At 49.2% G+C, this 24,956-nt stretch overlaps 3 protein-coding genes across 3 annotated transcripts in view; 1 reads left to right on the plus strand and 2 right to left on the minus strand.

Annotated features, from left to right (window-relative positions):
- The window catches only part of LOC130212198 (serrate RNA effector molecule homolog), a 19,115-nt gene extending 14,780 nt beyond the window's left edge, over window positions 1-4,335 (minus strand). Inside the window, exons 1-6 of the mRNA XM_056443351.1 lie at window positions 4,236-4,335; window positions 3,616-3,830; window positions 843-953; window positions 535-678; window positions 386-446; window positions 1-274 (exon numbers count right to left, since the gene is read on the minus strand). The exon at window positions 1-274 is cut by the window's left edge and continues 24 nt beyond it. Of these exons, the coding sequence (XP_056299326.1) occupies window positions 1-274; window positions 386-446; window positions 535-678; window positions 843-953; window positions 3,616-3,734 (709 nt within the window). The 5' untranslated portion in view covers window positions 3,735-3,830; window positions 4,236-4,335. The remainder of the gene's footprint in view (window positions 275-385; window positions 447-534; window positions 679-842; window positions 954-3,615; window positions 3,831-4,235) is intronic.
- A 2,852-nt stretch (window positions 4,336-7,187) lies between these two features.
- On the plus strand, window positions 7,188-10,593 carry LOC130212236 (zinc finger protein 239-like). Its single transcript, XM_056443430.1, has 3 exons — window positions 7,188-7,405; window positions 8,097-8,181; window positions 9,608-10,593. The coding sequence occupies exons 1-3, from the start codon at window positions 7,332-7,334 to the stop codon at window positions 10,358-10,360; spliced, it is 912 nt and encodes a 303-aa protein (XP_056299405.1). The 5' UTR covers window positions 7,188-7,331; the 3' UTR covers window positions 10,361-10,593.
- A 3,050-nt stretch (window positions 10,594-13,643) lies between these two features.
- znhit1 (zinc finger, HIT-type containing 1) lies at window positions 13,644-24,823 on the minus strand. Its single transcript, XM_056443451.1, has 6 exons — window positions 24,783-24,823; window positions 14,884-14,981; window positions 14,527-14,602; window positions 14,365-14,444; window positions 14,122-14,291; window positions 13,644-13,857 (listed from the first exon to the last, which is right to left on the minus strand). The coding sequence occupies exons 1-6, from the start codon at window positions 24,805-24,807 to the stop codon at window positions 13,836-13,838; spliced, it is 471 nt and encodes a 156-aa protein (XP_056299426.1). The 5' UTR covers window positions 24,808-24,823; the 3' UTR covers window positions 13,644-13,835.
- Window positions 24,824-24,956: the final 133 nt, after the last annotated feature.

Genomic DNA, 24,956 nt, shown 5'->3' on the forward strand with positions numbered 1-24,956 from the left:
GGGGGGCGTGCTCCATGTCCAGCGCCATGTTGTCCAGCCAGTTGTTGTCCAGCAGGAAGAGGAAGACGCCCAGCCGGGTCTTGAGGGCGGCCAGAGACTCCGCCCCCCGGGCCGTGATGTCATCGGGGTGGTACCGGGACCGGAACCACTCCTGGTCCTTGTGCTGGAGGAAGAAGTCTTGCAGCTGCTGCCGCCGGAAGTCCAGCTTATACTGGTTGAAGCGCTTCACCGACTCCGTCTCGTCCACGCTGTCCTCCATGTTCAACAGGAAGTCCTGCAGACGCAGAGCACGGGTCAGAACCAGCCAGAGCAGGACCGGAACAGAACCAACCGGAGCAGACCAGACCAGAACCAACCAGACCAGAACCATGAGTCCTCCACTCACCTTGAAACTCCTCATGGTGGGGGGTCCAGGTGGAGGGAGGTCTGGGTCCACCATCCCCAACCTGAGAATCATGTGATCAATAATCAATAGTTCCATGTCTCCATGAAGAGGAGGCCGACGGTGACAGGGTGCATTGTGGGCCGGCTCACCTGCCCTGCAGCGGGTGCCCCCCGTGGTGCGGGTGCAGGTGGGGGATGTCGGGGTGCCAGCCCTGAGGCCCCGCCCCTGGAAACGGAGGCCCGCCCCCTCCGTAGGGCATGTCGTAGCGGTACGGCTCCCCCCGGTGGTCATCCCTGGACATGACACGGGTCAGAGTGGGAACCATCACGTGACACACACACACACACACACACACACACAGGTTAAACACACACACACAGGTCAAACACACACAGGTTAGACACACACACACAGTTCACACACACACACACATTTTACACACAGTTCACACACTCACCAGTCTCTCCTCATGCGTTTGTGCTGAGGGCTGATGTGTCGGGGGGGAGAAAACCTCTCTCTGCGCCCGCGGTCGTAGTCCCGCCTCCTGTCTCTGCCTCGGTCCCAGTCCCTGAACACACACACACAGGTGTGTCAGCATGAGGTGTGTGTGTGTGTGGATGAGGTGTGTGTGTGTGTGTGTGGATGAGGTGTGTGTGTGGATTAGGTGTGTGTGTGTGAGGATGAGGTGTGTGTGTGTGGATGAGGTGTGTGTGTGTGTGGATGAGGTGTGTGTGTGGATGAGGTGTGTGTGTGTGGATGAGGTGTGTGTGTGCGGATGAGGTGTGTGAGGATGAGGTGTGTGTGGATGAGGTGTGTGTGAGGTGTGTGTGTGCGGATGAGGTGTGTGAGGATGAGGTGTGTGTGAGGTGTGTGTGTGCGGATGAGGTGTGTGAGGATGAGGTGTGTGTGTGCGGATGAGGTGTGTGTGTGGATGAGGTGTGTGTGAGGTGTGTGTGTGTGGATGAGGTGTGTGTGAGGTGTGTGTGTGTGGATGAGGTGTGTGTGTGTGGATGAGGTGTGTGGATGAGGTGTGTGTGAGGTGTGTGTGGATGAGGTGTGTGTGTGGATGAGGTGTGTGTGTGTGTGAGGATGAGGTGTGTGTGGATGAGGTGTGTGTGTGTGAGGATGAGGTGTGTGTGGATGAGGTGTGTGTGTGGATGAGGTGTGTGTGTGGATGAGGTGTGTGTGTGTGTGGATGAGGTGTGTGTGTGTGGATGAGGTGTGTGTGTGTGGATGAGGTGTGTGTGTGTGAGGATGAGGTGTGTGTGGATGAGGTGTGTGTGTGTGTGTGGATGAGGTGTGTGTGTGTGTGGATGAGGTGTGTGTGGATGAGGTGTGTGTGTGTGTGGATGAGGTGTGTGTGGATGAGGTGTGTGTGGATGAGGTGTGTGTGGATGAGGTGTGTGTGTGGATGAGGTGTGTGTGGATGAGGTGTGTGTGTGGATGAGGTGTGTGTGTGTGTGTGTGGATGAGGTGTGTGTGTGGATGAGGTGTGTGTGTGTGTGGATGAGGTGTGTGTGGATGAGGTGTGTGTGTGGATGAGGTGTGTGTGTGTGTGTGTGTGGATGAGGTGTGTGTGGATGAGGTGTGTGTGTGGATGAGGTGTGTGTGTGTGGATGAGGTGTGTGTGTGTGGATGAGGTGTGTGTGTGAGGATGAGGTGTGTGTGTGAGTGTGTGGATGAGGTGTGTGTGGATGAGGTGTGTGTGTGGATGAGGTGTGTGTGTGTGGATGAGGTGTGTGTGGATGAGGTGTGTGTGTGTGGATGAGGTGTGTGTGTGTGTGGATGAGGTGTGTGTGTGTGGATGAGGTGTGTGTGTGTGTGTGGATGAGGTGTGTGTGTGTGGATGAGGTGTGTGTGTGTGGATGAGGTGTGTGTGGATGAGGTGTGTGTGTGTGTGGATGAGGTGTGTGTGTGTGTGGATGAGGTGTGTGTGTGTGGATGAGGTGTGTGTGTGTGGATGAGGTGTGTGAGGTGTGTGTGTGGATGAGGTGTGTGTGTGTGTGTGTGTGTGGATGAGGTGTGTGTGTGTGAGGATGAGGTGTGTGTGTGTGTGTGGATGAGGTGTGTGTGTGTGGATGAGGTGTGTGTGTGTGGATGAGGTGTGTGTGTGTGTGTGGATGAGGTGTGTGTGTGTGGATGAGGTGTGTGTGTGTGTGTGTGTGTGGATGAGGTGTGTGTGGATGAGGTGTGTGTGTGGATGAGGTGTGTGTGTGTGTGTGGATGAGGTGTGTGTGTGTGGATGAGGTGTGTGTGTGTGTGGATGAGGTGTGTGTGTGTGTGAGGTGTGTGTGTGTGGATGAGGTGTGTGTGTGTGGATGAGGTGTGTGTGTGTGTGTGTGGATGAGGTGTGTGTGTGGATGAGGTGTGTGTGTGTGTGGATGAGGTGTGTGAGGATGAGGTGTGTGGATGAGGTGTGTGTGTGTGTGTGAGGATGAGGTGTGTGTGTGGATGAGGTGTGTGTGTGGATGAGGTGTGTGTGTGGATGGATGTGTGTGTGTGGATGAGGTGTGTGTGTGTGAGGAGGTGTGTGTGTGTGGATGAGGTGTGTGTGTGGATGAGGTGTGTGTGGATGAGGTGTGTGTGTGTGTGGATGAGGTGTGTGTGTGTGTGTGTGTGGATGAGGTGTGTGTGTGTGTGGATGAGGTGTGTGTGTGTGTGTGTGTGGATGAGGTGTGTGTGTGTGTGGATGAGGTGTGTGTGTGTGTGTGGATGAGGTGTGTGTGTGTGTGTGTGTATGAGGTGTGTGTGTGTGGATGAGGTGTGTGTGTGTGTGTGTGTGTGGATGAGGTGTGTGTGTGTGGATGAGGTGTGTGTGTGTGTGTGGATGAGGTGTGTGTGTGTGGATGAGGTGTGTGTGTGTGTGTGTGGATGAGGTGTGTGTGTGTGGATGAGGTGTGTGTGTGTGGATGAGGTGTGTGTGTGTGTGTGTGTGTGGATGAGGTGTGTGTGTGGATGAGGTGTGTGTGTGTGGATGAGGTGTGTGTGTGTGTGTGGATGAGGTGTGTGTGTGTGTGTGTGTGTGTGGATGAGGTGTGTGTGTGGATGAGGTGTGTGTGTGTGGATGAGTGTGTGTGTGTGGATGAGGTGTGTGTGTGTGTGTGGATGAGGTGTGTGTGTGTGTGTGTGTGGATGAGGTGTGTGTGTGTGTGTGTGTGTGTGTGTGGATGAGGTGTGTGTGTGTGGATGAGGTGTGTGTGTGTGTGTGTGTGGATGAGGTGTGTGTGTACCTGTCGGGCCAGTCGTCCCTCCTCCTCTCCTCCCTCTCTCTCGACCGCTCCATGTCGCTCCTCTCTCTCCTGAACTTGTCCCGCCTCCTCCGGTCGAACTCGTCATCGCTGTCTCCCATTGGTCGAGACGGGAGGCGTCAAAGTCACCGACAGGTACGAGTACCTCCAAGATGTGTTGTGACGTACTACTATGTAGTATTCTGTGACGTAGTATTCTGTGACGTAGCGACACAGAAGAACACAGCTGTAATTAGCATATTAGCTTGTTCTCCATCAGCGTTGACTCGTTTTAAAGACCCTGAAACCACCAGTAATATTCATAAACACATAATCGGCCGTCAGTTCAGGAGTTAAATAAACGTTTTATTGATACACGCTGCGAACGATTAGACAGAAACAACTTCGTCAGAACAGAAACAAACACTATAGTGATCTGATTCAAAGCTAACTGTTAGCTACCAGAGGCTAACTAGCTGGTTGGCTAACGAGCTCAAACTCGCTTCAGCTCGAGTCCGCGAAGAAGAAACGTCATGAAGAGTTCGTGTGTTGAGATCGTACTTTAGAAACGTCATGAAGAGTTCGTGTGTTATGTTATCATGAAAGTACTTTAGAAACGTCACCTGCGTGTTTTCTGCTCTTTCCGACCACCAACAGAACGCAGCTCGTGAGCTCACGGAGATGCTTCCCGCCGGCAGCCCGAGATCACAATGAAACCACTTCACTTCCGGGTCACGTTACGGCTGGTCACGTGTTTCAGAGAGACGGTCGCCCCCTGGAGGCCAGGAGGGGAACAACATGTACGATACTCGTCCTCACGGGTTGAAGGACAACTGCTCCTCAACTGAAGCTGCGTTCACAACAAAAGCGATAAATAAATGCATGAATAAATATGGGAATAAATAAATAAATGCTTAAATAAATGTATAAATAAATACATAAATGCTTAAATAAATGTATAAATAAATAAATGCTTAAATAAATGTATAAATAAATACAGGAATGAATAAATATAAGTTATAAATCAACAGGACATCATTAAATAAATATATTTCTACATTTCTGTATTTCTACATTTATTTATTTATCTATTTATGTGTCCATACGTATTTCTTCATTTATTTATGTGTGACATTTACGTGTCCGTATATTCAAATGAGCTGGGCGGTCCGAACCTCTGTCTAAAGCATGATTGGTCACAGGAGTGTGATGCACCTGATGTGTTGTGCTCTACTACTTCTGCCTGGCACATGAAGCTGAAGTTGACTCGCTCAGCTCACCGTTAACAGAACTTAGCCTAGACAGCTTTTTGACTTCAGCCGTTTATCAATTCCAAGAACACTGAGTACAGACTCGTGTTCTTTTGGAGTCTGGTCTTGGGAGTCTGGTCTTTGGAGTCCAGACTCTCGAGGACGCAGGACGGTCTTTCTGGTCTTGTGACGTCACCACATCAACTGTTCTTGTTCATGAATTTACTCCAATTATTCACTGTAAAATACTTTACAGTGGAGTAGAATGTGTTGCGGTGTTCACTGTCGTTTGGCGTATACTCCGCCCACAGTAGCCTGGTACTTGTTCCCGAATAAACGGTAATAACTATAAAACGTCTCGTAGCTTTCCATCCTGACCCAGGGTCGCTACAATATGAAGTTATGAATCTCAGTCAAATTGACGTAACGTTATCTTTTAATAAATAATAAACTCTTTGTGCTCTTTAGATCCTCCAAAACCTAATTATATCTCATGTTGAGCCGCTACGGAGACATCAGAGCCAGCGGAGCATTTCAAAAAGTCCTGCTGAGATCAGGCTGCTCTATATATACATATATATATATATATATATATATATATATATACATATATACATATATATAATATAGATCAGGCTTCTCTCGGCGGCCACACAGCGCGCTGAGCGCCCGGAGCTCAGAGGTCCCGCGAGCAGGACCTCAAATCTCCGTCGCATATCCTTATTAGGCTGAATCTCGATAAACCGACCACAGATTTGATGCTTAAACTACTAACTTCTCGACTGAAAACATCCTTAAATTACATTCCGTGACTCAACAACAGTAGTATTTAGAATGTACAGACAAGAATGCATAATACACGCTGTTCGTCTACAGATCCAAGTGCTAGGGATCGATTACTTCTGTCTTGCTCCCTGATTTGACCAATCTTGTTTAACACTGAGGTTCGGACCGCCCAGCTCATTTAAATATACGGACACGTAAATGTCACACATAAATAAATGAAGAAATACGTGTGGACACATAAATAGAGATATAAATAAATGAAGAAAAACAGAAATGTAGAAATATATTTATTTAATGATGTCCTGTTGATTTATAACTTATATTTATTCATTCCTGTATTTATTTATTTATTTATACATTTATTTAAGCATTTATTTATTTATTCCTATATTTATTCATGCATTTATTTATTTATTTATTTATACATAAGTCATTTTGAGTCCTCCATAGTTATCATCTCCTTCATCCACCACGGAATAACGAACCACTCGTTCTGCTGTATACTTGTTGTGGACATCCCAGTACGTGTTCTGCTTTAATTCCGCGGTTTACCTCTCGGTTACTCTTTATGTGTGAGACGTGAACACAAGAACATGGACCACTAAATGTAGCAAATTAAATGTAAAAAAATAAATTACTAAAATTAAAATTAGGAAGAAATAATGTTATATTATAAAAAATGACATGACTTTTTATATATATACATATATATATATACACACATATATATATGTGTTCACATATATATATACACACATATATATACATATATATATATATATATATATATATGTGTACACATATAACACATATATATAAATATATATATACAGGACTGTCTCAGAAAATTAGAATATTGTGATGAAGTTCTTTATTTTCTGTAATGCAATTAAAAAAACAAAAATGTCATGCATTCTGGATTCATTACAAATCAACTGAAATATTGCAAGCCTTTTATTCTGATTTATTGCTGATTATGGCTTACAGCTTAAGAAAACTCAAATATCCTATCTCTAAATATTAGAATATCATGAAAAAGTATACTAGTAGGGTATTAAACAAATCACTTGAATTGTCTAATTAACTCTAAACACCTGCAAGGGTTTCCTGAGCCTTGACAAACACTCAGCTGTTATAAATCTTTTTTTTTTACTTGGTCTGAGGAAATATTAAAATTTTATGAGATAGGATTTTAGAGTTTTCTTAAGCTGTAAGCCATAATCAGCAATATTAAAAGAATAAAAGGCTTGCAATATTTCAGTTGATTTGTAATGAATCCAGAATGCATGACATTTTTGTTTTTTTAATTGCATTACAGAAAATAAAGAACTTTATCACAATATTCTAATTTTCTGAGACAGTCCTGTATAGAGAGAGACAGACAGACAGAGAGGATGTTGTTTGTTTAGGCGCGGAAAATGAGCTAGAGGGGGCGGGGCTTATCGGAGGGAACCGCGAGAACACGCGAGATTTGAATAGATACATTCCAGCGTGATCCAGGACCCGAAAGTTAAAGACCAGCTTTGTTCAAGAGACCAGAACCCGGAACCTAGACCACGCGCTAGAGACCAGGACCCGGAACCTAGACCACGAGCTAGAGACCAGGACCCGGAATCTAGACCACGCGCTAGAGACCAGGACCAGGACCAGAAACCCCGTTTCAAGGAGCCGGTCTGAACCACCATGGACCCGGAGGCGCGGACCGCTGAAGAGGTGAGCTGCGCAGTAAGCTGCGCAGTGGCTCACCGTGACCCCAGGTACGTGACTGTTATGATCAGAACAATCAGAGTTTACATTGTAGGATCGAACCAGGCACGCGCACCGATAGAGCCCTGCTGGTGCTCAAGCTCCTCCCCTTTGCCCTGCATGAGGCGCTCTTTCTGCTGGACACACTTTGTTCAGTCTTCAGGATTTAAGAAGACAAGTTTCTCTCCGTCGTCAACTCCCCACAGACGTGTTTTATATCCGCGGGGCTTTTAGTTGAGTTCTTGTGAGAATTTCGCCCCGACATGCTCCGCGGCTCACGAGCCTCCTCCTCCTCCTCCTCCTCCTCCCCGTCCTCCACTTAGTGCTCGCGCAGGCGGGCGCACCTCCTTCTCCGCTGACCCGCAGCATCAAACAGGTCATGACTTGTTTTGTGATAAATCCGTGATTTCAAAGACTTGCAGAGAGAGAGAGAGAGAGAGAATATTTTGAAAGTATGTTTATAAATGTCACGAGAATTCACAGCTAGGCTATGCTAACTATGCTAGCTCTGCTAGCTCTGGGTGTCATGCTATCCTCGTTGTTTTGTGTTATCTTTGTCTGTCCAGTCTTACATCGATCAGTCTTGTAGAGAACGAACACGGCGCAGCTGAAATAGTTTTAATTGACAGTAAAGTAACAACTCAAGTGATTCAAACTGTCGTCATTATATGATCTATTATTAATGAATCATAATCTGTGTAGACTTCTGAACCAGAGCAGCCTGCAGGAGGAGCAGAGGAGCAGCAGCAGAGCAGCAGCAGCGCCCCCTGGTGGCGGCGCCGTGCAGGTCAGTGTTCAGCCTGCTGGACGTCTGGAGAGGAGGAGTGATACAAGAAGGAGGAGAAGACGTGTGGCAGTAGAGTCATGACTCCTTCAGAGGAGTCATGACTCCTCTAGTCATGACTCCTTCAGACATGACCAGTGGCGGCTGGTGAATTTTTTTGGGGGGGGGGGCGCAGTTTAAATATCACTCAACAATGAGAAGAAAAGAGGTTTTGAGTAGAATATTGTAAAAAACAAAGCTTTATTTAAAGAACACAGCGTGCTCAACACGGTCCAATAACAACTATCAACACACTGTAACTTTAGAGGTTCAGAGCAGCTTTAAGGAACATGGGGTTGGGTATCAGAGGTTTGCAAAATAGAAGAGTTTCACCCTCACATGAAAGAGGTTCAGAGCAGAATAGAGTCAGAAAGAGATCACATGTTACATTGGGTGACAGAGCAGACCCACTACTGTAAAGACAAGTAGCCCTCCTCTCTTTAAAGTGGGCAAACGTCTCCATAACTCTCTGGTTAAAGTCATCATGTCTGTAACCAGCCTCCATCATTCTGGAGGGAATGTGTCTGTTTATCAGAACTTCTTCCTTGTGTTTCGATGCCAGTTCGGTCTGCAGACAGGGTTAGCTTCATGCTGTTAGCTCGTTAGCTTCAGGCTGTTAGCGAGTTAGCTTCATGCTCTTAGCTCGATAACTGCGTTAACATTCGTGCTTTCCACTTGTCTGCAGCTCTTTAGATCCCTCCCCCCGTTGTAGTCCAGAGAGTTTCAGTCCCTTTGGAACAACAGACAGGGGAAACTAAACAGCATTACTCACTGAGCTCCAGCTAACAGCTCCGTTAGCTACCTGCTCCCGTAGCTCCGTGGAGCTCTCTGGCTGAGGCAACGATACCGGTCTCTGATTGGCCGAATAGTCCAATCACGTGAAATAATAAAACGATGTCATTGGCCAATGAGCGCACATTTTTGCGCCCCAAGATTCACGTTTCATCCGCCAATGAGAAGCCGTCCTTGCCGAAACGACTGTGAAATGTTTGCTCGCTGCCGTACACACACGTTAGACCAGCGACCCGAAAAAGGGGAGGGGCTTCTCTCCGTGAGGATGAGTGGCGATATATTATATTTTTTCACATTAACTTAAGTGGTTGTTGACAGGCTGACGGTCTCCCACACACATTTAGCGCGTCAACACGGTATATTTACTATTTAAATGATTTGGCATATAATGTTTTTTGACAGGATTTTTTTTTTTTTTAATCTCAAAATTTTAAGAGCGGCGGCGCCCCAGCGCCCTCTATGGACGAACCGCCACTGGTCATGAATCCTGTAGGCGTGACTCCTTCCGTCAGGACTCCTCCTGAGTTCGATGGTTTCCAGGTCCCCTCGTCTTCTTTCGTGTCAGTGGAGGAGCTGATCTGTTGTTCTGTTGCTATAGAAACGGGGAGGATCCTTCGCCCCTCCTGGACCTATTGAAGTCCTCTGTAAAACTCACACCTGTGATCAGTGTGGCCTGGCCTTCCTGTGGATGACCCAGCTGGAGGTCCATCAGCGCGTTCACATGGAGAGGAAGACCCACGACTGTGCCGAGTGTGGGCGGTCCTTCAAGATCAAGTGCCTTCTGCTGCAGCACCAGCGCAGCCACACCGGGGAGAAACCCTTCGGCTGTGAGCAGTGCGGGAACGCCTACGCCAATAAGCGGTCGCTGCAAGTCCACCAGCGAATCCACAGCGGGGAGAAACCCTACGGATGTGAGCAGTGTGGGACCGCCTTCACGACCGCAATGGGCCTGAAGCACCACCAGCGCGTCCACACCGGGGAGAAACCCCACGGCTGTGACCAGTGCGAGAAAGCCTTCAGCACTTTGGGGCAGCTGAAGAGCCACCAGCGCATGCACAGCGGGGAGAAACCCCACGGCTGTGACCAGTGCGATCAGGCCTTTGCATACGTGCCCAACCTGGTCAAGCACCGGCGCGTCCACAGCGGGCTGAAGCCGTACCAGTGTGGGCAGTGTGGGCGGAGCTTCGCCTCTCAGAGTAACTTCAGGGTCCACCTGCGCGTCCACACGGGGGAGAAGCCGTACTGGTGCGAGCGCTGCGGGAAAACCTTTTCTCGAAGTAGCAACTTTAAACAGCACCAACGCAGCCACGCTCCCCCCCGAGCGAGCGCCCCGCCCCCCACGGCCCCGTAGCGGGGCTGCGTGTCCAGCTGTGGTCATGTGACCTCTGGGTTGGCGTCCTGAGGAAGTGACCATGTGACAGGAAGTGAGCCTTTAGATGTGTTCTTATTCTGGTATTTGAGTCTTTTATTTTATACTCTTTATTTTACATTTATATATTTTATTTTTGTGATTTGAATCATGTTGTTCAGACAAGCCGATTCTTTCATGACAGAGACGTTGGATTAATAAAATAATGCCTTAAAGTTTGTCATTAATCATTTTATTAATATTATTCATTCTTAACCTACTGAGCTGAAAGGCTTTTATTTGTAAAACATTATTCAAATGATTTGATGACAGTTTGTCATTACAATTTTCACAACAGTTTGACTGAAGACACCATCCTGTTACTCAGGGCTGAGTTTTCTGATTGGCTGGTGGTGTGGAGGGGGCGGGGCCAGAGACCTGGAGGGGTGGAGCAAACATTAAAGATTAGAATCAGGATTTAACATCATGAGCTGATCTGTGATCAGCCGGGACGGGGACACGGCGTCCTCACCTGTCCTCGTCCACAGAAGATGGTGGTCAGCCCCTTGGGGGCGGGGACATGCCTCAGGCTGCTCGGCCTCGACGTCTTCAGCTGGGACAGCAGCTCCGGGCTGGACAGAGACAGACGGGCTGCAGACAGACAGGTCACATGTCAGTCAACAGGCTGTTCACATCCTCTCCACCAGAGGGCGACGCCAACTTCAGCCTATTCTAACGTCTCATTGTCCACAGCTCACCTTGCCTGATACCAGAAGAGGAGGAGGAGGAGTGGAGAGAAGAGGGGGCGGATGAGTGGAGAAAAGAGGGGGAGGAGGAGTGGAGAGAAGAGGGGGAGGTGCCACTGGATTCACCGTCATCTCTGTGAGACACGTCTCTGTTCTGACACTCTAAAAACAAAAAGACAAACATGAAGACAAGAAAAAGTCTCTGAGGTTGTTTGGAGACTCTGAGGTCATCTAGAGTCTCTTTGAGGCCGTCTCGAGCCTCTTTGAGGTTGTCTCTAGCCTCTTTAAGGTAGTCTCTAGCCTCTTTGGGGTCATCTTGAGCCTCTTTGAGGTTGTCTCAAGCCTCTGAAGTCGTCTCTAGCCTCTTTGGGGTCGTCTTGAGTCTCTTTGGGGTCGTCTTGAGTCTCTGGGGTCGTCTTGAGTCTCTGAGGTCGTCTCGTCTCTGGGGTCGTCTCTAGTCTCTTTGGGGTCGTCTCGAGTCTCTTTGGGGTCGTCTCGAGTCTCTTTGAGGTCGTCTCTAGTCTCTTTGGGGTCGTCTCGAGTCTCTTTGGGGTCGTCTCGAGTCTCTTTGAGGTCGTCTCTAGTCTCTTTGAGGTAGTCTCTAGTCTCTTTGGGGTCGTCTCGAGTCTCTTTGAGGTCGTCTCTAGTCTCTTTGGGGTCGTCTCGAGTCTCTTTGAGGTCGTCTCGAGTCTCTTTGAGGTCGTCTCGAGTCTCTTTGAGGTCGTCTCTAGTCTCTTTGGGGTCGTCTCTAGTCTCTTTGGGGTCGTCTCGAGTCTCTTTGGGGTCGTCTCGAGTCTCTTTGGGGTCGTCTCGAGTCTCTTTGGGGTCGTCTCTAGTCTCTTTGAGGTCGTCTCTAGCCTCTTTGAGGTCTCTAGTCTCAGATGTTTCACCTTTTAGAAACTCTACTTGAAGCTCTGGACTTCTGAGAGACAGATGAGGAAGAGGAGGAGACGATGAAGAGGGCAGGAGCTGAGTCACTACAGGAGACCTGGATGATGATGATGATGAAGACTTCATGATGAATGTCTGCAATGGGAGGAACTATAGAGAGATGCCACCTGAACAGGTAGAGAACAGAGAACCTGAACATGTAGAGAACCTGAACAGGTAGAGAACAGAGAACCTGACCAGGTAGAGAACAGAGAACAGGTAGAGAACCTGAACATGTAGAGAACAGAGAACCTGAACAGGTAGAGAACCTGAACAGGTAGAGACCCTGAACAGGTAGAGACCCTGAACAGGTAGAGAACCTGAACAGGTAGAGAACAGAGAACCTGACCAGGTAGAGAACAGAGAACAGGTAGAGAACAGAGAACCGGTAGAGAACCTGAACATGTAGAGAACCTGAACAGGTAGAGAACAGAGAACCTGAACAGGTAGAGAACAGAGAACAGGTAGAGAACAGAGAACCTGAACATGTAGAGAACCTGAACAGGTGGAGAACAGAGAACCTGAACAGGTGGAGAACAGAGAACCTGAACAGGTAGAGAACAGAGAACCTGAACAGGTAGAGAACAGAGCACCTGAACAGGTGGAGAACAGAGAACCTGAACAGGTGGAGAACAGAGAACCTGAACAGGTGGAGAACAGAGAACCTGAACAGGTGGAGAACAGAGAACCTGAACAGGTAGAGAACAGAGAACCTGAACAGGTGGAGAACAGAGAACCTGAACAGGTGGAGAACATAGAACCTGAACAGGTAGAGAACAGAGAACCTGAACAGGTGGAGAACATAGAACCTGAACAGGTAGAGAACAGAGAACCTGAACAGGTGGAGAACAGAGAACAGGTAGAGAACCTGAACAGGTAGAGAACAGAGAACCTGAACAGGTGGAGAACAGAGAACCTGAACAGGTGGAGAACAGAGAACCTAAACATGTAGAGAACAGAGAACCTGAACAGGTAGAGAACAGAGAACCTGAACATGTAGAGAACCTGAACAGGTAGAGAACAGAGAACCTGAACATGTAGAGAACAGAGAACCTGAACAGGTAGAGAACAGAGAACCTGAACAGGTGGAGAACAGAGAACCTGAACATGTAGAGAACAGAGAACCTGAACAGGTGGAGAACAGAGAACCTGAACAGGTGGAGAACAGTTCTACTCACAGGTCTGAAGCTGCAGCTCCTCGTGATGGACCGGACACTTCCTGTGTGTGTATATGTGTGTGTGTATCTGTGTGTGTATGTATGTGTGTGTATCTGTGTATGTATGTGTGTGTATATGTGTATGTGTGTGTTTGTGTGTGTGTGTATCTGTGTGTGTCTGTGAGAATCTGAAAGTAAAACTTGATGCAATACAACTCAAAAGTCCACATTAATTATTGATGTGTTTTATTGACACTGTTGTCATGGTTACCAGGAAGGAAAGAGAGATGGACTTTCGCCTCCTCCACCCCTCTATTACATTACATTAATATTATCACTGCTTCACGGAGACAGACTATAACTACATGTTTATTATATTACATTAATATTTATTACATCATAAAATCCAGATTTAAATGTCAATTTCCCAAGTTTGTTGAAATAAAACACACGTTTCACGTTTCTTTTTCTTTAATAAAACATTGAACTAAACGCTTGTTGATATTTACAGAACAATATTGTGGCTCCTCTAATTGGCTGCTGAACAGGAAAAGAATGAACAGAACACAGCGCTAGCAGTTTCCCTCCATTTCCAGTCTATGCTAAGCTATGCTAACAGCTGGAGCTTGACCAGGTGTCCTCGAGTTAGAGCGTCCACTTCAAACACCTGCAGACACAAAGACCAGATCCACTCAGACCAGATCCACCAGACCAGATCCACATATATATAGCATATATATATATATATGCTATATATATATAGTATATATATAAATAGAATATATATATATGCTATGTATAAATAAATAGCTTATATTTATATAAATAGTCTGGCTTCATATTTCGGGCTACGTGTATTAACGGGCCTGCTAGTGCATGATGTATCTGGTGGTCCTCACGGTAGCAGAAGGACAGGCGTGTGTGTGTGTACCTGGTCTCCCTGTGTGTACACAGACACTTGCTGCTGCAGTAGCGCCCCCCGCAGGTGGTGCAGGTGTAGTGAGAGGGGAACCCACAGACGCAGCAGAAGTGCCGGGGGGGCAGAGAGGAGGGCGGGGCCGCAGCAGACAGGTAGTTAGGCTCCGCCCTCTCCGACAGGTTCTACCAATCAGAGAGCAGGAGTCAGCCGACACGCCCCACACAGGTGTGAGCCGGTGATTGAGCGGTGACCCACCTCCTCCTCCAGCAGCGTGGTGAAGTTCTTCCTGAAGCGCTGTTTGAAGTGGTCGCCCCTCGTCTTCCTCCTCTTCTTCTCTGGACGCACAAAGGAGGAGGAGCTTAACAATGAGGACACCTGTCTCTGAAGCGTGGCACCTGGACGCGTCTCGTGTCTCACCTGGTTCTTCTGTCTCACTGAAGGTGGGAAGGCGGGCAGTAGGACCTGGGGGAGGGAGGGAGGACAGAGGGTCGTCCTGGAGACACAAAACAACAAGACAACTGTGACAAACTTCCTTTAGATTACATCACCGCGGTGACATCATCAGGGCGACATCATCAGGGTGACATCATGACATCATCAGGGCGACATCATCGCGGAGACATCATCAGGGTGACATCATGACATCATCAGGGCGACATCATCGCGGAGACATCATCAGGGCGACATCATCAGGGTGACATCATGACATCATCAGGGCGACATCATCGCGGAGACATCATCAGGGCGACATCATCGCAGTGACATCATCCTCACCTGGAAGTTGTCCTTCTCCAGAGCTTCCAGCTGGCGGGTCAGTCTCCTCAGTCTGGTGGCTTCATCCAGGACCCGACGCTGACCGGCCTCCACCCGGGCTGAGAGACAGGAGAGAGACAGGAGAGAGAGAGAGACAGGAGAGAGACAGGCGAGAGAGAGAGACAGGAGAGAGAGAGAGAGAGACAGGAGAGAGAGAGAGAGAGGAAAGAGAGAGAGACAGGAGAGAGAGAGACAGGAAAGAGACAGGAGAGAGAGAGACAGGAAAGAGACAGGAGAGAGACAGGAGACAGGAGAGAGAGAGAGGGGAGACAGGAGAGAGGAGAGAGAGAGAGAGACAGGAAAGAGAGAGAGAGACAGGAGAGAGAGACAGGAGACAGGAGAGAGAGAGAGACAGGAGAGAGAGACAGGAAAGAGAGACAGGAGAGAGAGAGAGAGAGAGAGAGACAGGGAAGAGAGACAGGGGAGAGAGAGAGAGAGACAGGAGACAGGAGAGAGAGATTGATTGTCTAGGTGTCTTTATTTTCCATTCATTTCAGGTTACAGTTATACTGTTCATCAAAAAATTACAAAACTAAATAATGCAAATACAAATAAACAAACATCAACAAGAAAACGTTAGTAAGGAACAACAACTCATAAGTTCAAAAACAGAGCGTCTCCTCTAACTGAACACAGGACGTCCTTTAGCGCCCAAAATGTCACAAACAGTTCTGTTTTATTTGTTAGTTGGTAAAAACCAAACTCCACCCTGAGCCGAGCGGTCAGGAGCCCCGTCAGCATCAGACTTGCGTCTTCTGACCCTGCACCTCTGACGCGGTTTTTCCTGGACTTCCAAATTGCCAGTTTGGCCAGTCCTGAGAGGAAATTGATTAGTGTGTGCACATTTTTGTTTTTTTGGGAATAGTTCGGACCATAAATAAAAAGGCGAAAGAGAAAAGTTCCCCTAAGCCCTGATACCATGCCTGCAGGCGACTGAAAAGTCTGACCAGTCTGGAGCACTCCACAAACAAGTGGTGGATCGTTTCTGTCTGAGAGCAGAAAGGACAGCCGTCTCCTGAGCCCGGATCCAGGTGCACCAGATACCGGTTCGTAGCTATGGCCCCATGTACAATCCTCCACTGGAGGTCTCCTGTCCTTTTATCTACAGGGGTTTGTACAGGGACCGCCAACTGCCCCCCGGGGAGGATCCCCTGCCAAAAAAACCTGTCCACTTCGACACCCTCCAGAGAACGCAGGTTAGAAACCTTCACAGAGATCTGGTACACTGCTTTCCTCCCTAGAGACTCAAACTCCCCCAACTGAGGTGTCTTCAGGGACAGCAAGATGTCCTCCTCCTCCTTCCACTGTCCAACGAGGACAGACCACCAGAGGTGGGAAGACATACTCACACTCATCATCCCATTGGTTGAATATAGTGGGGTCCTCAACAAATGCTCTAAGGGCTTCTGGTAGAGAAGCACAGACCTCCTCCACCAGCCTGAGCAGCAGCCTGTTGGACCGGATTCTGCTCAGCTCCGCAAGCTGAGGGATGGAGGTCTTCATGAGATGACCCAGCTTCACACAGCCGGCCTCTCTCAGTCTAGATCTCAGGCTGACCGACGTCAGGGCTTGGGATGAGATGTAGCTGCTCCCAAACAGTGGCTCCTCAAAGAGCCACATCCCTGGTGTCATCACAGCTCTCCTGTGGACTGTAAAAACCTGCCATGCCTGTAAGACAGACTTGTAGAACGGGATCAGGCCAGTTAAATCCACTGACTGGGGCTGAAGTAGGAACAGGTGTTTATCATACCCTAAACGTCCAGCCTTTCTCAGCAGCACACAGGCAGCATCGGTCCATGGCAGGCCAGAGCTGTACAGTAGCCTCTGAGCCGTCTGCAATCTGAAAGCTCTGATGCGCGATGCAATGTCCACAAGGCCCTGTCCTCCTTCCTGGACCGGCAGGTACAGCACCGCAGCTCTCAGCCAGTGAAGTCCGGACCAGAAGAAATCCACAACTGCCTTTTGGATCCTTTGGATCAGGGCCTGTGGTGGAGGAAGAACTACAAATCGGTGCCAAAGGGTCGAGGCAACCAAGTTATTTATGATTAGGACCCTCCCCCTGTAAGAGAGCTGCGGTAGCAGCCATTTCCATTTCGACAGTCTAGTACAGACTCTCTCCATAGCACCCTCCCAGTTCTGTGTTTGAAACTCCTCTGTTCCCAAAAAAACACCTAAAACCTTCAAGCCCTGCCTTCCCCATCTGAGGTTGCCTGGTAGCTTTGGTGTTTCCTTGCCTACCCACTGCCCAACCTGCAAAGCTTCGCTCTTCCCCCAGTTTACCTTTGCTGAAGATGCCCTCTCAAACAAAACTAAACTGCTCCCCAGAACATCGACATCCCTCTGGTCTTTGACGAGCACATTAACATCGTCAGCATACGCTGACACCACGAGCGAGGGCCGATGAGGTAGCCCCGGTAACAAGAGGCCTGACAGACGGGATCTCAGTCTGTTCAGAAGAGGTTCAATGGCAATAGCATAGAGCTGTCCAGAGATAGGACATCCCTGTCTAATACCTCTCTGGACCTGAACTGGACAGCTCAGCGCACCCCCCACCTTCACCAGGCACCAAGCCTCCCTGGACATTAAACCCAAAAGTGACACAAACCCTTCACCAAAACCAAAAGCCCTTAAAGTGGAAAAAAGAAAACTATGATCAACACGATCAAAGGCCTTTTCTTGATCTAAGGATATTACACCCACATCAATATCATACAGTTTACAAACACTTAATAAGTCTCTCATGAGAAAAATATTGTCCATGATGGATCTGTCCGCATGCAGTAAGACTGGTCCCTCTGGATTATAGTCTGTAGAGTTTTTCAGACGGTTGGCGAGCACCTTGGAAAGAAGTTTATAGTCTGTGCATAACAGCGCCACCGGTCTCCAGTTCTTCAACAGGGACAAGTCCCCTTTCTTTGGTAGCAGTGACAGCACTGCATGTCGACATGTTGTGGGTAACAGGCCTGTCTGTGAACACTCCTGCAGCACCTCCCACAGGTCGGCTCCCAAACACTTCCAGAAGTGCTTGTAGAAGTCTGCCGGCAGCCCGTCCAGCAGGAGCTCTCCCAGCAGCCATCTGACCCACAGCAGCGGTCAGCTCCTCCAGGAGATGCTGGCATCGAGGCAGCTCTCCTCGGGGCCCAGCTGAGGAAGGTCCTGAAGCAGCTCGTCAACGCTCTCTTTGTGGTTGTCCTCCTTCTTGAAGAGGGCGCTGTAGAAACTTACAGCCTGCTGTCTCATCTCAACCGGGTCAGTCGTCATCTCACCATCAGGGAGGCGGAGAGAAACCATTTGTTTGGTCCAAGAGACGGACTTCTCCAGATTGAAGAAGTAGGAAGTAGGAGCAGCCATGTCCCTAACACTGGTGAACCTCGACCTGACCGAGGCTCCCTTAGCTCGTTCACGTAAAAATGAACCTAGTTGTTCTTTCTTCTGCTGAAGCCGGTGTGTGTCTGTCCTGGTGTGAGTGAGGAGACTGTGCTCCAAATCCCTGATCTCATTTCCTAGATCCTCAATGAGCCTTTTGACTTTCCCTGTAGAGTGACGAGTGTATTGTTGAACGAAGACGCGTATATGCGCCTTCCCTACATCCCACCACTGACTCAGGGACTCAAAGTCACCCTTCCTTCCTCTCCAGATCTCCCAGAAAACCTCAAACTTTTGACAGAAAACGCTGTCCTGAAGCACCTGAATGTTAAAATGCCAGTAAGAGCTACCCTTGGTGGTTGGTGCGGTGTGCACATCTACAGTGACCAAGTGATGGTCGGTGAAGCCTACTGGGTAAATGTGACTGGACAGTAACCGGTTGCTAAAACTAGTCGAGATGTAAACCCGGTCTAGCCTGGCTGCCCTGATGGTTCCATCCAACACCTTCACCCACGTGTACTGCCTGGCCTTGGGGTGTTTGACCCTCCAGACGTCCACTACACCTGACTCTGCAATCACCTGTGACAAGGTGTCAGATGACTGGAGGTGAGGTTCCTCTCCTGTCCACTAGAGGATCTATGGTACAGTTCCAGTCCCCCCCCCATCACTACACACTCGTTTTGGTCACACTGCTGCAGGACATCTCTCAGCTGGTGGAAAACGTCCGTCCTGTGCGAGCCCTGGTTTGGAGCATAAATGTTAATTCAATTCAATTCAGTTTATTTGTATAGCCCAATTTCACAAATTACAAATTTGTCTCGGAGTGCTTTACAATCTGTACACATAGACATCCCTGCCCCAAAACCTCACATCGGACCAGGAAAAACTCCCAAATAACCCTTCAGGGGGAAAAAAAGGGAAGAAACCTGGAGGAGAGCAACAGAGGAGGATCCCTCTCCTAGGATGGACAGATGCAATAGATGTAATGTGTACAGAAGGACAGATTTAGAGTTAAAATACATTCAATGAATATGACAGAGTGTATGAATAGTTCATAGTAGGCATATTCCACGATGGAGACCTCCACGATCCATCAGGCAGATGGCGGTGCGGAGGAGGTGGGCGGAGTCTCAACAGTGGGCGGAGTCTCAACAGGACAGTGGGCGTAGTCAGGAGCAGGAATTCACACGAGACCTCGATGATCCATCAGCAGATAGGATCTATGCCGTCTCATAGGGTCCGGTGACCCCATGAGACGTGAAGTCAAAAGGACTCCGGGGAAAGCAGAGTTAGTTAGTAGAGTGTGATTGAGAAAAAAATCATCCTTAAGGAGAGAAAGGAGAGAGGTACTCAGTGCATCCTAAACGCCCCGGCAGCTATAAGCCTATAGCAGCATATCAAGGGGCTGGACCAGGTGAACCTGATTCAGCCCTAACTATAAGCTCTGTCAAAGAGGAAGTTAACCGTTAAAAGAACCAACCCTCACCTTGTGCATTGAAAAATGAAAAGGAAACGTGATGTAGACAGTCAACAATAACAGAAAACTCAAGTGCAGCACATTCATGACCGCTTCACTTAGTTCTCCTCTTTTTGGAGCCTTTCTTCGGCTTCAACTGCTTCCTGATAGCAGTCATGTATTTTTTAAGACGGTAGCGCTTCTTCTCATCTAAAGTCTCCACACCAACCTTCTTCTGTATTGATAAGACACTTTTCATAAATTTGTATGCATCTGGAAAATGCTCTAGAACATCTACAGATTGCCCAAAGTTCTCATCCAGAAAGCTATTTATGTCCTCCAGCTTGTAGAGGTCTCCATCGTAAGCCTGGGACCCGGTGGCAGAGGCAGAGTCAGAGTCAGAGTCTGTCTCGTCCTCCATCTCCTCCTCCACCACACAGGCCTCTCCACTCTCCTCCATCTCCTCCTCTACCACACAGGCCTCTCCTCTCTCCTCCATCTCCTCCATCTCCTCCTCCACCACACAGGCCTCTCCTCTCTCCTCCATCTCCTCCTCCACCACACAGGCCTCTCCTCTCTCCTCCATCACACAGGCCTCTCCTCTCTCCTCCATCTCCTCCTCCACCACACAGGCCTCTCCTCTCTCCTCCATCTCCTCCTCCACCACACAGGCCTCTCTCTCCTCCACCTCCTCCTCCACCACACAGGCCTCTCCTCGCTCCTCCATCTCCTCCTCCACCACACAGGCCTCTCCTCTCTCCTCCATCTCCTCCTCCACCACACAGGCCTCTCCTCTCTCCTCCATCTCCTCCTCCACCACACAGGCCTCTCTCTCCTCCACCTCCTCCTCCACCACACAGGCCTCTCTCTCTCCTCCATCTCCTCCTCCACCACACAGGCCTCTCTCTCTCCTCCATCTCCTCCTCCACCACACAGGCCTCCCCTCTCTCCTCCATCTCCTCCTCCACCACACAGGCCTCTCCTCTCTCCTCCATCTCCTCCTCCACCACACAGGCCTCCCCTCTCTCCTCCATCTCCTCCTCCACCACACAGGCCTCTCCTCTCCTCCATCTCCTCCTCCACCACAGGCCTCCCCTCTCTCCTCCATCTCCTCCTCCACCACACAGGCCTCTCCTCCCTCCTCCGGGCCAGCAGCCTGGCTCTGGTGGGGTTCAGCTGTCGGCCCGTTGCTGCTGCCTGCTACACTTTGCTTCCTCTCTTCCTCTTCTCCTCTCAGTGCTACCTTCACCTTTTTTCCTTTTGTTGGTCCCCTTCCTTTCCTCCCTTCCTTTGCTCCTGTCAGTACTTCCTCCACCTTTTTTCCTTCCGTTTCTCCACTTTCCTTCCTCACTTCCTCTGCTCCTGTCAGTAAATCCTCCACCTGTTTTCCCTCTCCTGTTGTATTCTGAACCAGGGGCGGCTTGTCCATAAGGGCGATTGGGGCGACGCACTGCCTCGGGGGAAAAGAAAAAAGAAAAGAAAAAAGTCGCATTCTCCCACTAGACGTCTGCTCTGCCTCTGTATGTCATTGTCCAATCAGGTAACAGTCATTTAGTCAGCCTAAAGTCGTGCTTCAAATGGCCCCGCCCCTTCTGGGGCGACTTTGGGCGAAATGAAAATCGCCCCAGACCTCTCCCATTGACTCCAATGTTAAACCCATTTTTTTCACAAAACAGAGGTCTCAATGCATTCTCTATGGCTTCCGGGAGGAGTCGCCCCTCCAGGTCTTGTCATCAGTAATCGACGTAAAAGCGTCTCAGTACGTCATACAGCTTCGACAGAGGCGTATTCAGTCGGCCAGTGCTCAGGGCAACAGCAGCGATTCAATTCTTTCTTTGAAAGAGACTCCTTTCGGTCGGCGTAACATTGAAGACACATTGGCAACAACAGAAGTAGGACCGCCTAGAGCAGCGGTCGCCAACACGTCGATCTCGATCGACCGGTCGATCTCGGAGACGTTCGCTGTCACTCTCCAAAATAAAATGAAAATAAAATCAGAAACACATTGTTCCTCATTCTCGAACATTTTCTAAAGTCTCTTCTGAAACGTTTTCTTCCTGACGATCGACGTCAGAAAAGATCTCCGCCTGATGTTAATGAACGCCTGTAAACGGGTTCTCTGACAGCCGTGTTGTCAGCTGTGCTCCTGAAAGAGGAACGTAGGACGTCAGGTGAGGCGCAGGGGAAATGCAGAAAGACCTTTATTGATAACTTCACATGTTACACAAGGTCAAAGTACAAAGACATAAAACTAAGTCATCAATAAATAAATGTTGAGATGCATGTACCTTAGTGTAAATGTTTACGTTACGGCATTAACAAGTTGCGCCTGCGCATGCGCGACAGCCGAGATTATTGGCGACTTGCCAGGTTTTACCTCCGTGAGTTCGGCTTTTCTGGTGTTGCCCTTCAAAACAAAAGCTCAACATTGAGCTTTTTTCTTGTCTGGTGGAGCAATCTGGTTTACTTGAAAGTAATTACAATTGCATTTATTCTATTATTTGAAAAAGCTCAGATGCAGGAGTCACAAATGGGGATCTGATATTTATTATTATTATAATTATTTAAATCTTGTTGAAAAAAATCACCAAATCAAAGACCAGGAGCTGGATGACTGACAGCAGCTGACAGACGGCCTCAGACTGTCTGTGATTATGAACTAACTACAAGCTCACAGACAGAGTTCAGTCACAGCCGTCACACTGACTGGAGTCACATGACTTGATGGCATTGTGATGATGCTACACATAGACAGCTGTCTGAAGGTCTGTGGTTTTGGGTTAATCATTATCAAAAAAATTGCCCCCCCTGAGAATTTTTTCAGGAGCCGCCACTGTTCTGAACAGCTGAAATCTCCTCGTTAATATTTCCTTCGGCTGAAACAGCACTCTGCTCCCCGGTGTGACTGTCGCTCTGCCCCTCCTCCGCCCCTCTGGGGCACAAGCGCGACAGCTGTCCTCGCGAGCCGGCCGGAGGGAACCCCAAGCCGGGGGCCGCTCCGCGGAGCCCAGGCGGCCCGCTTCTCCGCCGGTGCGTCCCCCGGCTTGGGGTTCCCTCCGGCGGCTCGCGAGGACAGCTGTCGCGCTTGTGCCCCAGTCCCCCACACCTAAAGCACTTCATGCTACCCGTGCTAGCATACAGCATGTAGTGCTGAGCCTTGTGCTTCACTCTGAAGGAGATCTCCAGCGTCTGAGACGGACAGTTCAGAAACATTCACACCTGCCTCCGGAAGGACTTTACGTGTTTCAGTTTAGGGTGTCTGCACCCCAGACCGATCGTTCTGAAGCCGCTCGCGAGCTTCCCGAAGCTCTGCAGCTCGCGCTCCAACACGGAGTCGAGTATGAACGGCGGGACCCCGGACACGGTGACCCGGGTGGTGGGCACCGTCAGCGGGGACACCTGCAGGTACACGCCGCTCAGCGTGACGCCGCTGCATATCAGCGCGGACACATACCGCTCCTCCGTAAAAAACACCAGCAGCCCTCGGTTCAACCTGGAGGCGTCGGAGATGTTCTCGTGTCCGACAACATCTCCCACCGCCAGGAGAACCTCCTCTACCGGGGTACTTGCGTCGGACTCGATCCGGACGCCAAGACCCGGAGACGGCGTCTCAGAGGACGCCATCTCACACCAGAAACACGGTTATCTCCACAAAACACCAATAAACCCCAAAATAAACCAACAATCAGACACTAGAAACACAACAACTCAATCACACAGTGAAATATGAAGAACAAAATGTGAAAAGCTTGAGAAAGATTACCAAACATTTGCCCTCACCACGCTCTCGATCGTGAGCAGCTCCCTCCAGAGAGAGAGAGAGAGAGAGAGAGAGAGAGAGAGAGAGAGAGAGAGAGAGAGAGACAGAGAGAGAGACAGGAGAGAGAGAGAGAGACAGGAGAGAGAGAGAGGGGAGACAGGAGACAGGAGAGAGAGAGACAGGAGAGAGAGAGAGGAGAGAGAGACAGGAAAGAGAGAGGAGAGAGAGACAGGAGAGACAGACAGGAGAGAGAGAGACAGGAGAGAGAGAGAGAGCGGGGAGACAGGAGAGAGAGAGACAGGAGAGAGAGAGACAGGAAAGAGACAGGAGAGAGAGAGAGAGAGAGAGAGAGAGAGGGGAGACAGGAGAGAGAGAGACAGGAAAGAGAGAGACAGGAGAGAGAGAGAGATTGAGACAGGAGAGAGAGACACAGGAGAGAGAGAGAGACAGAGGTAGAGAGAGAAGAGAGAGAGACAGGATGCTGTTTTAATTTAATATAATAATAATAATTCGGACTTCTATAGCGCTTTTCTAAATACCCAAAGACGCTTTACAGGGAACAAGAGACAGACAGAACAAACAAAAGGATAGCAGACAAGACGAACAAACAGCAACAGTAACGTAAAGAAAGGAAAACAAACTGAGTCGTATCAGGGTCAGGGATGAGCAGGTGAAAGCAATTTGGAAGAGGTGAGTTTTGAGGGTTTGCTTAAATAAAGCAATTTAAATTCAAAGCATCTTTAAAGTGCTGCACATTAGTAATTAATGTGTGATGTCCTGAGGTAAACAAACACGACGTAAACAAAGAGCCACTCAGAACCCTCCAGGGACGCAGACTCAGCAGCTGGTCCCTCGGAGGTTTAACATGAATTAAACAATCCGGCATTCACGAGGACAGCTACGGGTCCGGACCGACGACAACAGACGCGTCACAGGGCCGCCCGTTGAACCGGAACACCGGGACTCCTCCGGGGGTCCGCAGGCTGCAGCTAGACCCGGTCCCGGTGCGGCATACCGGGTCTCTGTGGACCCTTGTGTCTATCAGAGGTGAAAATGGGCTTCGGTTCAGGGTTCCGGTTTAAGGGCTCCGGTTTAAGGCTCCGGTTCAGGGTTCCGGTTTAAGGGCTCCGGTTTAAGGGCTCCGGTTCAGGGCTCGGGAGTTGGCGCGAACAGAACACGTGCACGCGCATTCACAGTTCCCCCCTGATTGATCAACGGTTCCGCGGTGCACGCGGCGCGGCCTCGTTTTACGGTAAAGTTTCTGAAACCAAAACTCACCGGAAGATTTCTTCTCCAGCCCCATGTTGTCTCACTTCCGGTCTACGGAAGCCGCCCAGGCACCAAACGCGAACTGCTGCGCGCTTCAGTTCGCCGAGTGCCGTTTGTTTCATGTTTTATTGAGTGAACCTTGCAGCGGATTAGCAATAAGTATTTACACTTTCATCACTTCAA

This window comes from Pseudoliparis swirei, chromosome 21, assembly GCF_029220125.1.
Source record: "Pseudoliparis swirei isolate HS2019 ecotype Mariana Trench chromosome 21, NWPU_hadal_v1, whole genome shotgun sequence".
Taxonomy (NCBI): Eukaryota; Metazoa; Chordata; class Actinopteri; order Perciformes; family Liparidae; genus Pseudoliparis; species Pseudoliparis swirei.

What these genes read in the sequence shown, in the direction of transcription:
- LOC130212236 (XM_056443430.1), top strand. Translation starts at nt 7,332, where the DNA reads ATGGACCCGGAGGCGCGGACCGCTGAAGAGGTGAGCTGCGCAGTAAGC. An exon ending in GTGGCTCACCGTGACCCCAG is followed by an intron (nt 7,406 to 8,096) that starts GTACGTGACTGT and finishes TAATCTGTGTAG; the next exon opens with ACTTCTGAACCAGAGCAGCC. An exon ending in CTGGTGGCGGCGCCGTGCAG is followed by an intron (nt 8,182 to 9,607) that starts GTCAGTGTTCAG and finishes CTGTTGCTATAG; the next exon opens with AAACGGGGAGGATCCTTCGC.
- znhit1 (XM_056443451.1), bottom strand. Translation starts at nt 24,807, where the DNA reads ATGGGGCTGGAGAAGAAATCTTCCG. An exon ending in GCTGGAGAAGAAATCTTCCG is followed by an intron (nt 14,982 to 24,782) that starts GTGAGTTTTGGT and finishes CCTGTCTCTCAG; the next exon opens with CCCGGGTGGAGGCCGGTCAG. An exon ending in CCACGCTGCTGGAGGAGGAG is followed by an intron (nt 14,292 to 14,364) that starts GTGGGTCACCGC and finishes TCTGATTGGTAG; the next exon opens with AACCTGTCGGAGAGGGCGGA.